Source organism: Podarcis gaigeae (assembly GCF_964106915.1).
Source record: "Podarcis gaigeae genome assembly, chromosome: 12".
Taxonomy (NCBI): domain Eukaryota; kingdom Metazoa; phylum Chordata; class Lepidosauria; order Squamata; family Lacertidae; genus Podarcis; species Podarcis gaigeae.
This window is the reverse complement of record NC_139688.1, coordinates 1,127,168-1,143,291: the sequence shown is the minus strand read 5'-3', so window position 1 is coordinate 1,143,291 and position 16,124 is coordinate 1,127,168. Positions and strand designations below refer to the sequence as shown.

Sequence of the window (16,124 nt, the reverse complement as noted above, 5' to 3'; positions counted from 1 at the left end):
GTTCAGGTAACATTCTTCAACATGTCCTTGCACCTGATGTAAACAGTCCAGGCTTTTTGTAGCTTCTGGGAACATCACACAAACTAAACTACACCATTGTTTCTGAGAACGAATGACTCTTGCACCAACAGAAACTGCCCCAAATCCAAAGGTATAAAATGTAAAACCCTTTTGTTTCGGGTCTCTCCTTCCTTCCTTTGCTGTTGCAACAGTATTCTTTGAATAAGGATCTGGCTTATTGGTGGCTTTGCTCTGCAGTCCCTTGGTTCTTCCCTTGACCAACAAGGTACCTTCCCTCGGGAATCTTGAGCGACAAGAGGGTTTTCCCCATGTAATTCTCCTGATAGTTTTATAACAATGTAAGGCGTTAAATACTGGAAGCCAACAACTGGTTTAGGCAACTTTGGAATATACATACATAGCACCTTTGGTTGGATGGACAGCATTAGGATCGAAATACGTTAGAACTTTGGAAAGAATTACAGTATGTCAGTTATAAAGTTATGGAATGTCTAATAAAAAAAAGATGTGGCCAATTTTCCCGTGCTATATTGACTTTATAGGAAAATCTAACTTTTAACAAATGGGGAAAGATGGTGATATGGAAAGATTGGATGGAAGCAAGTATTTTGACTTTGGATCAACTGATGGATGCTGAAGATGAATTTTTAAGCAACACTGTGTTATGAGATAAAAATCAGCAATCAGATGTAACCCAATGGCAATATTTACAGCTACAACATTGGTTAAACAACATTGTTTGGACCAGCAGCATTTTCAGCTTCTGAGACCCCCGAGATACTAGAACAACAACAAAAACCCCACTGTCAGGGGTTCAGAAGGAGAGACACAGGAGGGGGAGCAAATGGAGAGTGAGGAGGAGGAGTACGAGGGGGGCGCAGGCAGTGACAGTGGCCAGAGTTATTCCACAAGCCTCTCTAGCGAATCGGAGGACTCACAGAAGGGAGCGCCGGTGGCCAGAGCGAAGGGGGGTCCAGGGGGGAAGCCCCAGGAGGAAGGGGCTAGCGGGGAGTCCCTGAGCAGCAGCTGGAGATCAGGACCAGCATCTCCACCAGAGCGCAGTGGGGAGGGGGAGTCCCAGGAGTCGGGACCAGTGTCCTCACCACCAGAGGGAGGAGAGGAGGCAGGTTTGGCAACACCCACATCAGGAAGCGGGGAAACGGTCAGAAGGAAAGTCACCGGCTGGGCGCGCGCGCCAAGTTCAAATGTACAGGAGCACGGCACAGCGGGGAGCCCGGGAAGGGAGCCAGGTCCTAAAGCCCGCCGGAGGGAGGGGCAAGACTCAGGAGGCTCAGCGACAGAGGAGTCCAGGAAGGAGGGAACCCCAGAGGGAAGAAGGACCCAGCGCAGGAAAGAGCAGCGCAAGAGGTGGAGCCGGGCTAGAATCTTAAACTGGTGTGGGTGGAGCAGTGAGTCAGAGGGGACTTAGCCGGTCTAGCGTTGAGACGTGGGTCTGCGCGCCCAGAGCTTGGAAATGGAAACTAAACTTTAATAAAGACTTTTGTATATAACATCCACTGGGCGTTGGTCCTCTGTGAGCTGGGACCTAGCGGCAGTCCTGACAGTAAGTCCCCTCACGTCATTTTCCACCAATTTTAAAACCTCGTGGAGTGTGGGAAAGCAGCGAGGGGTGAAGATTGGTGCTTCGCGAGCTCACGAAAACCAGGGAAATGACTACCGAAGAGAAGATAGCGAGTCTGCAAAACGCAGTGACACAGCTGAACGCAGAAATTTTGGCGTCCAGAAAGAAGGAACAGGAAGCAGCTGCTGCCTGCCAGGATCTGCGAACCAGGTTAGAAGTGCTAACTACACAGAGGCTACCGGCCACCAGACCAGAAGGGATTGGGCTGGGGAACAGAGGAGGGAGCCTTGTGTCTCACTTCAATGGGGACCTGCAGGAGTATCCTAACTTCAGAGCAGATGTACTATATGCACTGCAGCTGCTTGACAAGGACTTTAAAAATGAGGAAGAAAGAGTGGGATTTATTGTTTCGCATTTACGGGGAGAGGCGAAAACGTGGCTGCGCAATCTCTGGAGAGATAAGGATCCAGCCCTCCAAGATGCGGGTGCCTTCCTTAAAGTGATGGATGCGTGTTTTTTGTCTGAGATTGATGTGGATATCGCTAGGAAACAGATTCACGGACTAAGACAAGGTAGAGCCACTGTAAGGCAATATCATTCACGTTTTTTTGCATTGGTGAACGCATTGGGGTGGGAGAGAGAATCGCCTGCCGTCAGAGATCTGTTCTGGGAGGGGCTGAACGGAGCTGTGAAAGACGAAATTGCAAGGGGGGAGAGACCCCAAACCACCAAGGACATTGTGGAGAGGGCACTCACCATTGGGGTTAGGCTGGAAGGACGCTCTTGGGACAAAGAGGAAGTGCATTGGGGCCGCACGCCAACGAAAGCACCACCCCCCTTTCCCAAGGAAGCGGCGCGCGCTCGATCCATGCCTCCGCTGGGAGGAGGAGAGGAGCCGATGGAGATAGGTGGTGCTAAGGCTCAGTCCACAGCCGGAGCCCTAACGCCGGGAGCAGTCAAAATGAAGCCTCCTAGAGGGACCAGGAAGTGCTACATCTGCGACAGTGCTCAGCACATGGCGAAAGAGTGTCCCCAGCGGTTTCACAAGCACACTGCAGCCGCAGCGACAGTAACAGAAGCAGTTCAGCAGAGTGAATCACAGCAGGAAAACTCCACTGTCTGGCTGGAAATGGAGTCACTGGGGGCCAGCCAGACAAGTCAGTGAAGCAATCCCCAGTAATGTTACAGCCCACAGACCCCCTCCCACCCAAACCAGTAGTGCAGCTCACCGCATCCCTTCAACTCCCCAATGGGCTCACTGTGGAAATCCCCATTACGATTGACTCTGGGAGCAATGCAGATTTTATAGGCATGGACTTCATCCAGCAACATGGCATAGCCCTTCTGCCAGCGACGGTACCTCTGAACGTCGTCACGGTGGACGGCAGGGAGCTACTGGGAGGGCAAGTGCTGCAGCAGACGCCGCCAATGGTGATGCGCATTGGTAATCACCGCGAAGTCATCAGCTTCAACGTCACCCGCCTGTCAGACACGCCCATTGTGTTGGGCATGAGTTGGCTGGATAGGCACAGCCCGGCATTAGCTTGGTACCAGCGGCAACTGACCTTCGGCTCCTCCTACTGCGCAGAACACTGCATCCTGGCTGACTTGGACGATGAGGGGCACGAGGATGAACCACAGCTGAACTTGGGCATGTTGCAAGCGGTACCTAATAAGTACAAAGAGTTTTTGGAGGTCTTCTGCGAGAAGGAAGCGGACAAGCTGCCTCCCCACAGACCCTACGACTGCAAGATTGACCTCCTGCCGGGGGCGACGCTCCCGACGGGGAAGCTGTATTCCATGTCTGAGGATGAATTGCAGGAGCTCAGGGAGTTCATAGATCACAACTTGAAGCGGGGATTCATCCGAGAGTCCAAGGCGGTGGGGGGCAGCCCTGTATTCTTTGTAAAGAAGCGGGACACGCCCCAAAAGAGGCTTGTAGTTGATTACCGCGTCTTAAATGCGAAAACCAAGCCCTCAGCCTTCCCCATGCCCAAGATCGATGACCTGCTGGCAACGGTGCGGAAGGGGCGCATCTTTACCAAGTTGGATCTACGCGGAGCGTACAATCTCATACGAGTGAGGGAGGGTGACGAGTGGAAGACGGCCATGTTTACGCCGCTGGGCACCTATGAATATAGAGTTATGCCTTTTGGATTACAAAATGGCTCCCACTGTTTTCAAGCATTCATGCATCATGTCTTGGCGGGTCTTCTCTACAAGAAGTGCGTCTGCTTCCTGGACGACATCCTCATCTTCTCGGAGTCGCCGGAGGCTCACGAGAGAGATGTCAGGGAAGTACTGCAGCGGCTGCGGGAGCACCGGCTTTACGCCAAGCTGGAGAAGTGCCAGTTCGACAAGACGGAGGTGGACTTCCTGGGCTACAAACTGTCCGACAAGGGACTCGCCATGGACAGTACCAAGGTATGGGCAGTGCTGGACTGGAAGAGCCCACGCAATCGAAAGGAAGTCCAGAGGTTTGTCGGCTTTGCCAACTTTTATCGCAAGTTCATCAAAGGTTTCGCCATGCAGACAGCGGCCATCACTGACACCCTCAGTTCCAAGAAGAAGAAGTTCATCTGGACGGAGCAGGCAGAGCAGTCCTTTCGGAAGCTCAAGCACCTCTTCGCGTCCGAGGAACACCTGCTACACGTGAACCCCAGCAGGCCCATGAGAGTGGAGACGGACGCGTCAGACAGGGCCGTGGGGGCCGTCCTGTTGCAGCAAGACCACCAGGGGGACTGGAGGCCGTGCGCTTTCTACTCCAGGAAACTCAGCAAGTCGGAGCAGAACTACACCATCTGGGACAGGGAGTTACTGGCCATACATACAGCCTTCAAGGCGTGGCGGCATTTCCTCGTCGGGGCCAAACACACGGTGCAGGTCCGTACGGACCATAAGAACTTGGAGTACTGGCGCACGGCGAGGTTCCTGAACCAGAGACACATCCGCTGGGCGGAGTTCTTTGCAGATTTCGACTTCAGAATAGAATACATCCCTGGAAACAACAACATCATGGCGGACGCGCTGTCCAGGAAACCGCAGTATCTCGAAGAAGAGGCGCTGGCGGCGGCCAAGCATATTTTCGCACCAAAGGCGTGGGCATGCGCGTCAGCCACGGTGGACTTGGACGCGGTGCGTCGCGCGCTGCAGACGGACTCCTTCGCGCGAGCCAAGATGGAGGAGGTGCGTAGCGGCACGGCGAGGGACGACGACTTCCAAATACGCGACGGCCTGCTCATCCGCAAAGGAGCCCTCTACGTGCCGGGAGACAACCTCCGCGCGAGGGTCCTGCAACAGCTGCACGACGCGCCCAGCGCGGGACACTTCGGCAAGGAGAAGACGGTGGACCTAGTAGCCAGAGACTTTTGGTGGCCGAAGATGAGGGGGGATGTCGCGGAATACGTCAAGAGGTGTGACACCTGCCAAAGGGCCAAACCAGTACACCAGCCGCCGGCGGGCCTGTTGGAACCGCTACAGACACCGTTCGAACCGTGGGAGAGGGTGGCCCTGGACTTTGTCACGGATCTGCCCAGCTCGAGAGGCAAGACGGCAGTACTCGTGGTAGTAGACTTGTTCACCAAGATGGCCCACTTCATTCCTTGCGCGAAGGTGGCCACAGCCGAGCAGACCGCCAAGCTGTTTATAGACCACGTGTTCAAGGTGCACGGCCTACCACGGTCCATCCTGTCCGACAGGGGGCGCCAGTTCATATCCAACTTCTGGCAAAAGCTTATGGGTTTCCTGAACGTCAAGGTCAGCCTGGCGTCGGCGCGACACCCGCAGACTAACGGACAGGCGGAGAGAGTCAACGCCATCATGCAGCAGTACCTGAGATGCTACGCGAACCAGCAGCCCTCGACCTGGGTGGACTACCTACCGCTAGCCGAGTTTGCCTACAACAACACGAAACACGTGTCCACGGGGGTGACACCGTTTTTCGCCAACAATGGGCGGCATCCCAGAACCTTCCCGGGTTTAGAGAAAGTGAGGGAGGGGGAGCCGCAGGGAGCAGAGGCCGTGGCAGCGGAGTTGCAGGAGATCCACAAGCAGCTCAGGAGGCAGTTAGAGATGGCGAAACAGGCTTACAAAGTGCAGGCAGACCGACACAGGAGGGTTGGGGAAGACATCCGGGTAGGAGACTGGGTCTGGTTAGCAGCCCAGGCAGTTCCGGCCAGATCGTTGGCCAAGAAGAAGCTCGGGCACAAGCAGCTAGGGCCTTACCAAGTAGAGGCGCAGATCAACCCAGTGGCCTTCCGGTTAACACTCCCGGAGGGGTCCAGAATGCACCCGGTCTTTCATAGATCAGTGCTCACACCCTACAAAGAGCCCCACAGGTTTCAGGCACCAGGGACAGCGCCAGACCCGCTCAGGGAAGCGCCCAAAAAGGGGGGGTCGCCGAGAAGGGGGCCACTCAACGAAGCCACAGAGATTTTGGACTCAAGGTGGGGGGAGGACGGGATTGAATATCTTCTCGCCACAGAGGACACCCCGGCCAGCGCCAACAGGTGGGTGCCGGATTACGCATTGGAGGAGCAGTTGCTCAAGGAAGAATTCCATACACTTTTCCCGCACAAGCCTATGCCGGCGGGCTTTTTCGATGATTGTCTGTTCACACCCACACTCTCGGCCAGCACTTTCCGGGGTTTCTCGTCAGCGGAGGACTCGGCTCCGGGAGGCAGCTCCCCAGAGGGATCGCTCTCAGGTTTTGGCACGGGGGGATCTTATTGGTGGGAGGACCAACCCGAAGTGGGATGGCGCAGAGACGTGCCGGAGGGACCCTGCGAAGTGGCGGCACCTCAGGCGACAGGGGGAGAAGGGGTTGTGAGTGGTTTGGGGGCGGCCTCAGATTTCGAACACACCGCCCAGGAGATGGAAGCGGAGGGAATCGCAGTCGACGAGCCCATGGAGGACTTTCCGGACTTCTCACGATGGCTGCACGCCTCGGGGGACGAACTGTATCCTGAACACAGGAGGGGGAGCAAATGGAGAGTGAGGAGGAGGAGTACGAGGGGGGCGCAGGCAGTGACAGTGGCTAGAGTTATTCCACAAGCCTCTCTAGCGAATCGGAGGACTCACAGAAGGGAGCGCCGGTGGCCAGAGTGAAGGGGGGTCCAGGGGGGAAGCCCCAGGAGGAAGGGGCCAGCGGGGAGTCCCTGAGCAGCAGCTGGAGATCAGGACCAGCGTCTCCACCAGAGCGCAGTGGGGAGGGGGAGTCCCAGGAGTCAGGACCAGTGTCCTCACCACCAGAGGGAGGAGAGGAGGCAGGTTTGGCAACACCCACATCAGGAAGCGGGGAAACGGTCAGAAGGAAAGTCACCGGCTGGGCGCGCGCGCCAAGTTCAAATGTACAGGAGCGCGGCACAGCGGGGAGCCCGGGAAGGGAGCCAGGTCCTAAAGCCCGCCGGAGGGAGGGGCAAGACTCAGGAGGCTCAGCGACAGAGGAGTCCAGGAAGGAGGGAACCCCAGAGGGAAGAAGGACCCAGCGCAGGAAAGAGCAGCGCAAGAGGTGGAGCCGGGCTAGAATCTTAAACTGGTGTGGGTGGAGCAGTGAGTCAGAGGGGACTTAGCCGGTCTAGCGTTGAGACGTGGGTCTGCGCGCCCAGAGCTTGGAAATGGAAACTAAACTTTAATAAAGACTTTTGTATATAACATCCACTGGGCGTTGGTCCTCTGTGAGCTGGGACCTAGCGGCAGTCCTGACACCCACAATTATTTTTCATGAATATTTGTTATCAATTTTATATGCAGGTGTTAAGAAATGAAAAAGAATTAGAGGTTCTTATAAAGCTTAAGGAGCCACTGGGTGAGATCCAATGGTCAAAAATATTCAAAAGAGAAGGGAGTCCAAAATGGATGAGTTTCTAAAAGGTGAAATATTGAAGGCCCAAATGCAGGCAATTCCAATAAGAAAGAAAAGTGGGAGGCATCTGAAGATACCAGGATGGCTGCATAAGGAGCTTACAGATCAGCTGAGATTCAAGAAGGGCATTTCTAAGAAAGGGAAAATCACAAAAGAGTATACAGTTGCAGGTGGGCTAAAGCTCAGAATGAGCTCAGGCTTGCAGGAAAATTAAAAATTATTTTTAAAAGGTTTTTTTCAGCTATGTTTGAAGCAAAAGAAAGAACAAGCAAGTGATAGGTCGTCTGCATGGGGAACACGGAGAAATGCTATTGGGTGACAGAGAAAAGGTGGAACTACTCAACACCTTCTTCGCCTCTGTCTTTACCCAAAAGGAAAGTGATGCCCAACCTGGTGGTAACAGAATAAATGGTGTGAAGAGGGAGCTGAAGCCCAATATATGAAAAGAGGTAGTAAGGGAACACCAGGCTACTTTAAATGAATTCAGATCTCCAGGGCCTGATGAGCTGCATCCAAGGGTTATTAAAGGAGCTTGCAGATGTAATTTCAGAGCCATTGTCTATGATCTTTGAGAATTCCTGGAGAACGAGGTCCCTACAAACTGGAGGAGGCAATATGTTGTTCCCATCTTCAAAAAGGGAGAAAAATAAGACCTAGATTAACTGAAAAACTAGTGAGCTTGACATTGGTACCAGGAAAAGGTCCTAGAAAAGATAAACAGTCAGCCAGTGAGCATTTGGAAAAGGTTACTATGATAAAGGTACAACATTGGTGGTTCAGGGGAATGCTGTAGATGTAGTGTATCTCAATTTCAGCAAGGCTTTTTCACTCCATGGTTGTAGAGACAACATTGACTTCTTTGCTGTGTTTCTGAAGGACATGAACACTATTGCAATCCTTGCCTGCAGAGAAATCACAATCTCCTAAAATTAAATTTGTAGATACCCATTTCTATGGTTATGCCCACTGTGGCTTATTTGATGGGAAGTGAGATGGGTGTTGGGACTGAACCTCTTTCCACTGCTTTCATTTCAATGAAACTTTGTGCTTCCATAAAGTAACTCCCATGTTTCAAGCATTTAAATGGTCACTCCCCCCTGTATGAATTCTGTGATGAGAAGTGAGACTGGTGCTGTGACTGAAACTTTTTCCACATTCCAAGCACTGATACGGTTTTTCCCCTGTATGAATTTTATGATGGGAAGAAAGATTGGACCTATGACGGAATCTCTTTCCACATTCCAAGCACTGATACGGTTTCTCCCCTGTATGAATTCTTTGATGGTCTATAAGTCTGTGCTTCTCACTGAAGCTCTTACCACATTCCATGCACTGATATGGTTTCTCCTCTGTATGAATTCTTTGATGGGAAGTGAGACTTCCCTTTTTGGTGAAGCTCTTTCCACATTCCAAGCACTGATATGGTTTCTCCCCTGTATGAGTTCTTTGATGGTCTATAAGTGTGTGCTTCTCACTTAAGCTCTTACCACATTCCATGCACTGATATGGTTTCTCCTCTGTATGAATTCTTTGATGGGAAGTGAGACTTCCCTTTTTGGTGAAGCTCTTTCCACATTCCAAGCACTGATATGGTTTCTCCCCTGTATGAGTTCTTTGATGGGAAGTGAGACTTCCCCTTTGGGTGAAGCTTTTTCCACATTCCAAGCACTGATACGGTTTCTCCCCTGTATGAATTACTTGATGGGCAGTGAGATGGCAGTTCCGACTGAAGCTCTTTCCACAATCCAAGCACTGATATGGTTTCTCCCCTGTATGAATTCTTTGATGGGAAGTGAAATTTCCCTTTTGGGTGAAGCTCTTTCCACATTCCAAGCACTGATACGGTTTCTCCTCTGTATGAATTCTTTGATGGGTTGTGAGATGGGCACTCTGACTGAACCTCTTTCCACATTCCAAGCACTGATACAGTTTCTCCCCTGTATGAATTCTTTGATGGGAAGTGAAACTTCCCTTTTGGATAAAGCTCTTTCCACATTCCAGGCACTGATATGGTTTCTCCCCTGTATAGATTCTTTGATGGCAAGTGAAACTTCCCTTTTGGGCAAAGCTCTTACCACATTCCAGGCACTGATGTCGTTTCTCCCCTGTATGAGTTCTTTGATGGTCTATAAGTGTTTGCAGGGACATAGGTGGCGCTGTGGGTTAAAGCCTCAGTGCCTAGGACTTGCTGATCGAAAGGTCGGCGGTTCGAATCCCTGTGGCGGGGTGCGCTCCTGCTGCTCGGTCCCAGCGCCTGCCAACCTAGCAGTTCGAAAGCACCTCCGGGTGCAAGTAGATAAATAGGGACCGCTTACCAGCGGGAAGGTAAACGGCGTTTCCGTGTGCGGCTCTGGCTCGCCAGAGCAGCGATGTCACGCTGGCCACGTGACCCGGAAGTGTCTCCGGACAGCGCTGGCCCCTGGCCTCTTAAGTGAGATGGGCGCACAACCCCAGAGTCTGTCAAGACTGGCCCGTACGGGCAGGGGTACCTTTACCTTTACCTTTTAAGTGTTTGCTTCTCACTGAAGCTCTTACCACATTCCATGCACTGATATGGTTTCTCCTCTGTATGAATTCTTTGATGGGAAGTGAGACTTCCCCTTTGGGTGAAGCTTTTTCCACATTCCAAGCACTGATATGGTTTCTCCCCTGTATGAATTCTTTGATGGGCAGTGAGATGGCAGTTCTTACGGAAGCTTTTTCCACATTCCAAGCACTGATATGGTTTCTCCCCTGTATGAATTCTTTGATGGGAAGTGAAATTTCCCTTTTGGGTGAAGCTCTTACCACATTCCAAGCACTGATATGGTTTCTCCTCTGTATGAATTCTTTGATGGGTTGTGAGATTGGCACTCTGACTGAACCTCTTTCCACATTCCAAGCACTGATACGGTTTCTCCCCTGTATGAATTTTATGATGGGAAGTGAGACTTCCCTTTTGGATGAAGCTCTTTCCACATTCAAGGCACTGATATGGTTTCTCCTCTGTATGAATTCTTTGATGGACTATGAGTGTGCCCTTCTTACTGAAGCTCTTTCCACATTCCAAGCACTGATAGGATTTCTTCCCAATGGAATTTGTTTGATTGCAACGGGAGCTCTGAATGAAGTTCTCGTCATACTCTGAATACTTATATGGTTTCTCCACTTTGTGGACTTTGCCGTGGTTTCCCTTGTTCTTAATGTCCAATTCATCACCACCTACAATGAAGGGAGTAACAGATTATAGTCCTAGGAAGAAATGGAGCCCTCAGTTATTGAACAATGCTAATGAATGATTTTGATAGAGGATTTTGATAGAGAGTATACCTGAAGGAGCGTCTCCACCCCCATCATTCTGCCTGGACGCTGAGGTCCAGCACCGAGTGCCTTCTGGCGGTTCCCTCATTGCGAGAAGCAAAGCTACAGGGAACCAGGCAGAGGGCCTTCTCGGTAGTGGCGCCCGCCCTGTGGAATGCCCTTCCAGCAGATGTCAAAGCGATAAACAACTACCTGACATTCAGAAGACATCTTAAGGCAGCCCTGTTCAGGGAAGTTTTTAACGTGTGATATTTTACTGTATTTTTGGTTTTTATGGAAGCCGCCCAGAGTGGCTGGGGAGGCCCAGCCAGATGGGCGGGGTATAAATAAATTATTATTATTATTATTATTATTATTATTATTATTATTATTATTAAACTGAGGGGCATTAGATGCGATGTCTTCTTGCAGGGTTCACTGCCTTTGTTAACTGGCCATAACATAATACTTATGGGAACTTGAGATTCTTAAAGCCAAGCTCTTTTGTGTGATGGATTTTGTTTGACCCAATCATGGCATCCCCTCCATCTCCGATAACAAAGAACCTGACAGAAGCTACTTCAACATCCCTAACTACTTTGAAGCTTACATTTAAAAAGGCCTGGGCAGTTCAGACCAGCCTGATCAGGCCTAAAAAGCATAACTGGAGGGGTGTCCAGAGCACAGTCTAGGCCTGTTGTTTTGGCTCAGTTTCAGTTGCTAAGGCTCGAGGGTGTGGACAAGGTGCTTGGATCCGTCAGGGTGACCAATTGGGCTCTTGCTCATCTTGGCTGATAAAAACCAGCAGGGAGGCAACAGCTGGCTAGGCCAGGGAGATTATCAATGCTTCTTTATGAGAGGGGGTAGTCCCTGCCTGTTTGAAGGAGCCAGTGGTAAAACCACTCCTTAAGAAGCCTCTCCTGGATTCAGAAAACCTAACTAACTACCGGCCATTTGCTAATCTCCCTTTCCTGGACAAGGTTCTAGAGCGAGTGGTCATAGACCAGATCCAGGAGCTTTTGGAAGAAACTGATTTTCTGGATCCATTTCAATCGGGGTTTAGGCCCAGTTTTGGCACAGAAACTGCTTTGGTCACCGTGAATGATGACCTCTGTCAAAACAATGCATGCACACTTTTTCAGATACACGAAAGCTCATACCAAGAACTAACTTAGTTGGTCTTTAAGGTGCTACTGGAAGGGGAATTTTTGCTTTGTTTTGACTATGGCAGACCAACACGGCTACCTATCTGTAACTGGACCTCTGTCAAGAGAGAGACAAGGGAAACATATCCCTGTTAAGTCTTCTTGACCTCTCAGCAGCTTTCGATACCATCGACCATGGTATCCTTTTGAAGTGACTCTCCAAACTAGGGGTGAGCGGCACCACTTTGAGGTGGTTCCAGTCCTACTTGGATGGTCGTTCCCAGAGGGTGTTACTTGGGGAATAATTTTCAGCCCCATGGAACCATCAATGTGGGGTTCCGCAGGGCTCAATCCTATCCCCCATGTTGTTTAACATCTACATTAAACTTCTGGGTGGGGTTATCTGGAGGTTTGGCGCATGTTGTCAGCAGTATGCTCAATCCAGTAAACACAATCCAGATACGACTGGGGCTCTGTTAGTGGGTGGTACCCTAGACCAGATGGCTGGAAGGCCACCTGCTCTTGATGGGGTTACACTTCCTCTGAAGGAGCAGGCTCATAGCTTTGGGGTCCTCCTGGATCCTTTGCTGTCGTTCGAGGCTCAGGTGGCCTCAGTGGCCCCGAGTGCCTTGCATCATCTTCAGTTGGTGGCCCAGCTACGCCCCTATCTGGACAGGGAGAGTCTGACTTCTGTTCCCTATGCTCTGGCAACCTCAAGGTTAGATTACTGCAATGCGTTCTACATAGGGCTGCCTCTGAAGACGGTTTGGAAACTTCAGCTGGTGCAGAATTCAGCAGCCAGGTTGCTCAGCGGAGCAAGACAGTTTGAGCCTATTACACCGATCCTGGTCCGACTGCACTGGCTACCAATTAGTTTTTTGGCCCAATTCAAAGTGCTGGTTTTGACCTATAAAGCCTTAAGCAGCTCAGGACCACAATATCTCAAGGACCACCTGTTTCCATATGAACCTACCTGGACACTGAGATCATCTTCCGAGGCCCTTCTTTGTGTGCCTCCTCCTTGAGAGGTCCAGAGGGTGGCAACATGAGAACAGGCCTTCTCTGCAGTGGCTCTCTCTTTGTGGAATGCTCTCCCCAGGTAAGTTCACCTGGTGCCTTCATTATATACCTTTAGGCACCAGGCAAAAATGTTCCTTTTTAACCAGACCTTTGGTTGATCTTATTGACATCCAACACCCTTTTAGAATAAGCCTCTTTTGGGGTTTTTTTGTGGGGGGGGTATTGTTTTTGGTTTGTTTTTATGTTGTGGTCTTGTTTGTGAACTGCCCTGAGACTTCCGCATATAGGGCTGTCTATACATGGAATAAATAAGAATAAGAATATTCGCAGACAAAACAGTAAACAGCCCTCCATTCAAGGTGAGCAGTGGGATGTTAGAATTCCAGGTGTTGTAGGCAGCAATATTGAGCCCCATCAAATTAGTGGAACTTCATCACATGTAGATATGTATTGAATTTCAAAGCAGATATTATGATCAAACAGGGAGACTTACTGGTAGAGTCCATGATCCCATTATGCTCCTCCATGACTTCCTTATGCAGAGTCCACTCCTCATCTGTGAAATGAACAGCTATATCTTCAAAGCACATTGGAGCCTAACAGAAAAAGGGAAAAGTTCTCCTCTTAGACAGCACAAATCCGTTAACAATTGTGTATTTTAATGATGGGCATTAATTACAGTGGTGGAACTCCACATTATGTGTGGCATTCCAGTTTGCCAGATGAAAGCATCCCCTCTCTCCTCTCCCTGTGTTCCATTTCTGGGGTGGAACCACTTGATGTTCTAAAGCCAACATCAATGGGTACATGAGGGCGGGGCAGGGGGAAGCGCCATTTTGCAACTGATGAGGCTGGTGACGTGAATCCTAGCCACTGTTTTAGAAGCCTATTTTACCATTCAAAGACCAGTATACAAATAAAACTGCAACAACTGATAAATAACACAAGCAACATTCAGAAGGCGAGGTAAGGTGAGGTGGCTTCCTCTTAACAGAACTGCTGGATCTGTGCATCTGAGCTAAGGGTGTCCTCCTTACCCAGGATCTTCTGCATAGAGTTTTCCCAAAAATTCCCCACTGTTCCCAATTTGTAGGGCATGGCCTCTTTCTGCTTCGGGTCAGCTGAGTCTTGCTCATCCAACTAGGCTCTCAGGAATCCTCCAAGAGATCAGAATGAATCCCTTGATCTTCTGCCAAGTTTTGTATGTGCCCTGCACCTCTGGGACCCCCATTCTACCCCAGGCCCCCTGTGGGGTATTATGGAAATGACAGGGGGGCACATCTTTACACTTGTTACAATGTTACAAATATTGTGCCTGAATGTACCCTTTCGACTTGACAGCTTAGGGAAGATACCAAGCTATATAAAATCAACCCCTGCACCAATTTCCTCCATTCCAAGGCCATTTTTGCCCTTAGAGGAAAGGACTCCTTTTACCTTTCTCTCCCGCCATTATCCCTCAAACTGAGGGCACATACACAACACCCCACCCAGGGAGTGCCCAAGGGTGGCAATTGGCATGCTGATAGCTGACCATAGAATCCCAAGAGCTCATCCCCAGACTTGCCCCAGGACAAGGATATGTAAAGAGTTCTATTGTTCTTTGGTGATGGCTACTTAAGAGGTGCTGGGACATGCCTGCGTATGCTAATTTTGGACCCAGTGACATGCCTGGACATGTTTTGCCTACCCTAATTTTCAATCCCTCTGTACTCCTCTCCTTTTGTGACATGTCAGTGATGATGTATCAATGATGCTGTACGAACTGTATTCTGGGATATCATGGGAAGTTTTAAAAGTCAGGGTTCTTGCTCCTGTGGGAACCTGTTGCGCAACAATAAAGATCATGGTCTACTGACCGCTGTTTTGCTCCAAATTACTTGGCTCAAATTTCCTTCCTTTACTGACTTCATGGACAAGCTGGGCTGTTGAGTAGTCTCTCACCCCAGAATTTTTCCTTATTAGGGGGAAGAGAGGAGACTCGCCAAATCCCAGAAGGCACCACGGAGGCTTCACTTGCACAACAGAGAGGCAAAAGCCACTTCCCTTGCAGGAAGGGACTTGGAAGAGAAAGGATTTTGCTCTGGAGGACCTGCCGCCTCCACCTTTATTTCCTGTCCTTTCTAGGAATCCAGTGCAGGAGGACCGCAGTATATTGCACACACCTAGAGAAGTTTTATGGGTGGCAGGGAAGGGCTCTTTATGCCTTCTGAACTGCTCCCTCCCTTGGCCAGAAACTGGAGGAGAGGTTTGGTGGCAGGAGAAAGCCTCTGCAAGGAGCAGGAAAGCTGATAACTGAATTGTAGTGTTACAGGAATTCTAAGGTCTCATTCATACACACACACACACACACACACATGTTCATAAATTTAAAGGCAAACACATACATAAGTATATAAACCACATGTCTGAAATAGTAGAGGAGAGCAATCCTGAAACCATTTTGACTCCCCCAAACTGACCTCAAAAATTTTCTGCAAGGAGGAAGACAAGGGGGGAATACTCTGCATTGTCTTTTGCTTATCGGCCTTAAGGGCATATTTGTGCCTGAATAGGGTGAGCCTGTGACCTGGATTCAGGAATTAAAGTATTTACCATCACAAAAGAATGGCTGGGCTGTCCAGTTAAAGCAATCAGTGACCATTGTCAGGTATCCTGGCAGACAGGATCTCTGCTGTAGACTGCCTCTTTCTGTGATGTATGTATGATGTTTTGGGGGTGGTCTCTGGCTACAGGGTGGGCAGTTTCAAAAGTCTATATAAGAGCCTGGACACCATTGTTCTGGGTTCCTCCTCCCTCCTGCGTGGGGGAAGTGGGGGACCCTGTTGCAACAGCTTTAATAAAGACTAGGCTTACCAGCTGCTTTGCTTCTCAATAGTCTCTGGATGGCCTCTGTTATTTTCTCCTTCCGATAGGGATCCTGTGTAAGGACTCTATACGGGCTCCTGGATACCCCATAAAGGAAAAGGAGCAATTTTTTCTTTGGCCCGCCCTTTGCAATGCAGGAATCTCTACGAGGTCACACGACGCAGATGGCCATCCAAGCTCCGCTTGAACCTTCCCCCTTCTTCTGCCGCTCCCCACGTCCTAAGACACGGGGGTCCCGTCGTCGTTCCCCCGCTGGGCCCTCCTGGTGCTGCTGGCCACGGAAGCACCCCTCTCCCCCCGCTGGCTGCCCCCGGGTATCCCCCCTTTGCCCTCCCCCCTCCCTGCG

The 16,124-nt window shown here is 50.4% G+C and overlaps 2 protein-coding genes across 2 annotated transcripts in view; both read right to left on the bottom strand.

Moving 5' to 3' along the window:
* LOC310827696 (uncharacterized protein) overlaps positions 1–16,124 on the bottom strand; it is a 751,453-nt gene that overhangs the window by 229,229 nt on the left and 506,100 nt on the right. The gene's annotated exons all lie outside the window — the stretch shown is intronic.
* On the bottom strand, positions 9,964–15,028 carry LOC310828595 (uncharacterized protein; the record flags this gene model as incomplete). The annotated part of the gene is made up of 3 exons (XM_083706211.1): positions 13,948–15,028; positions 13,404–13,506; positions 9,964–10,667 (listed from the first exon to the last, which is right to left on the bottom strand). The coding sequence occupies exons 1-3, from the start codon at positions 14,044–14,046 to the stop codon at positions 9,964–9,966; spliced, it is 906 nt and encodes a 301-aa protein (XP_083562337.1). The 5' UTR covers positions 14,047–15,028.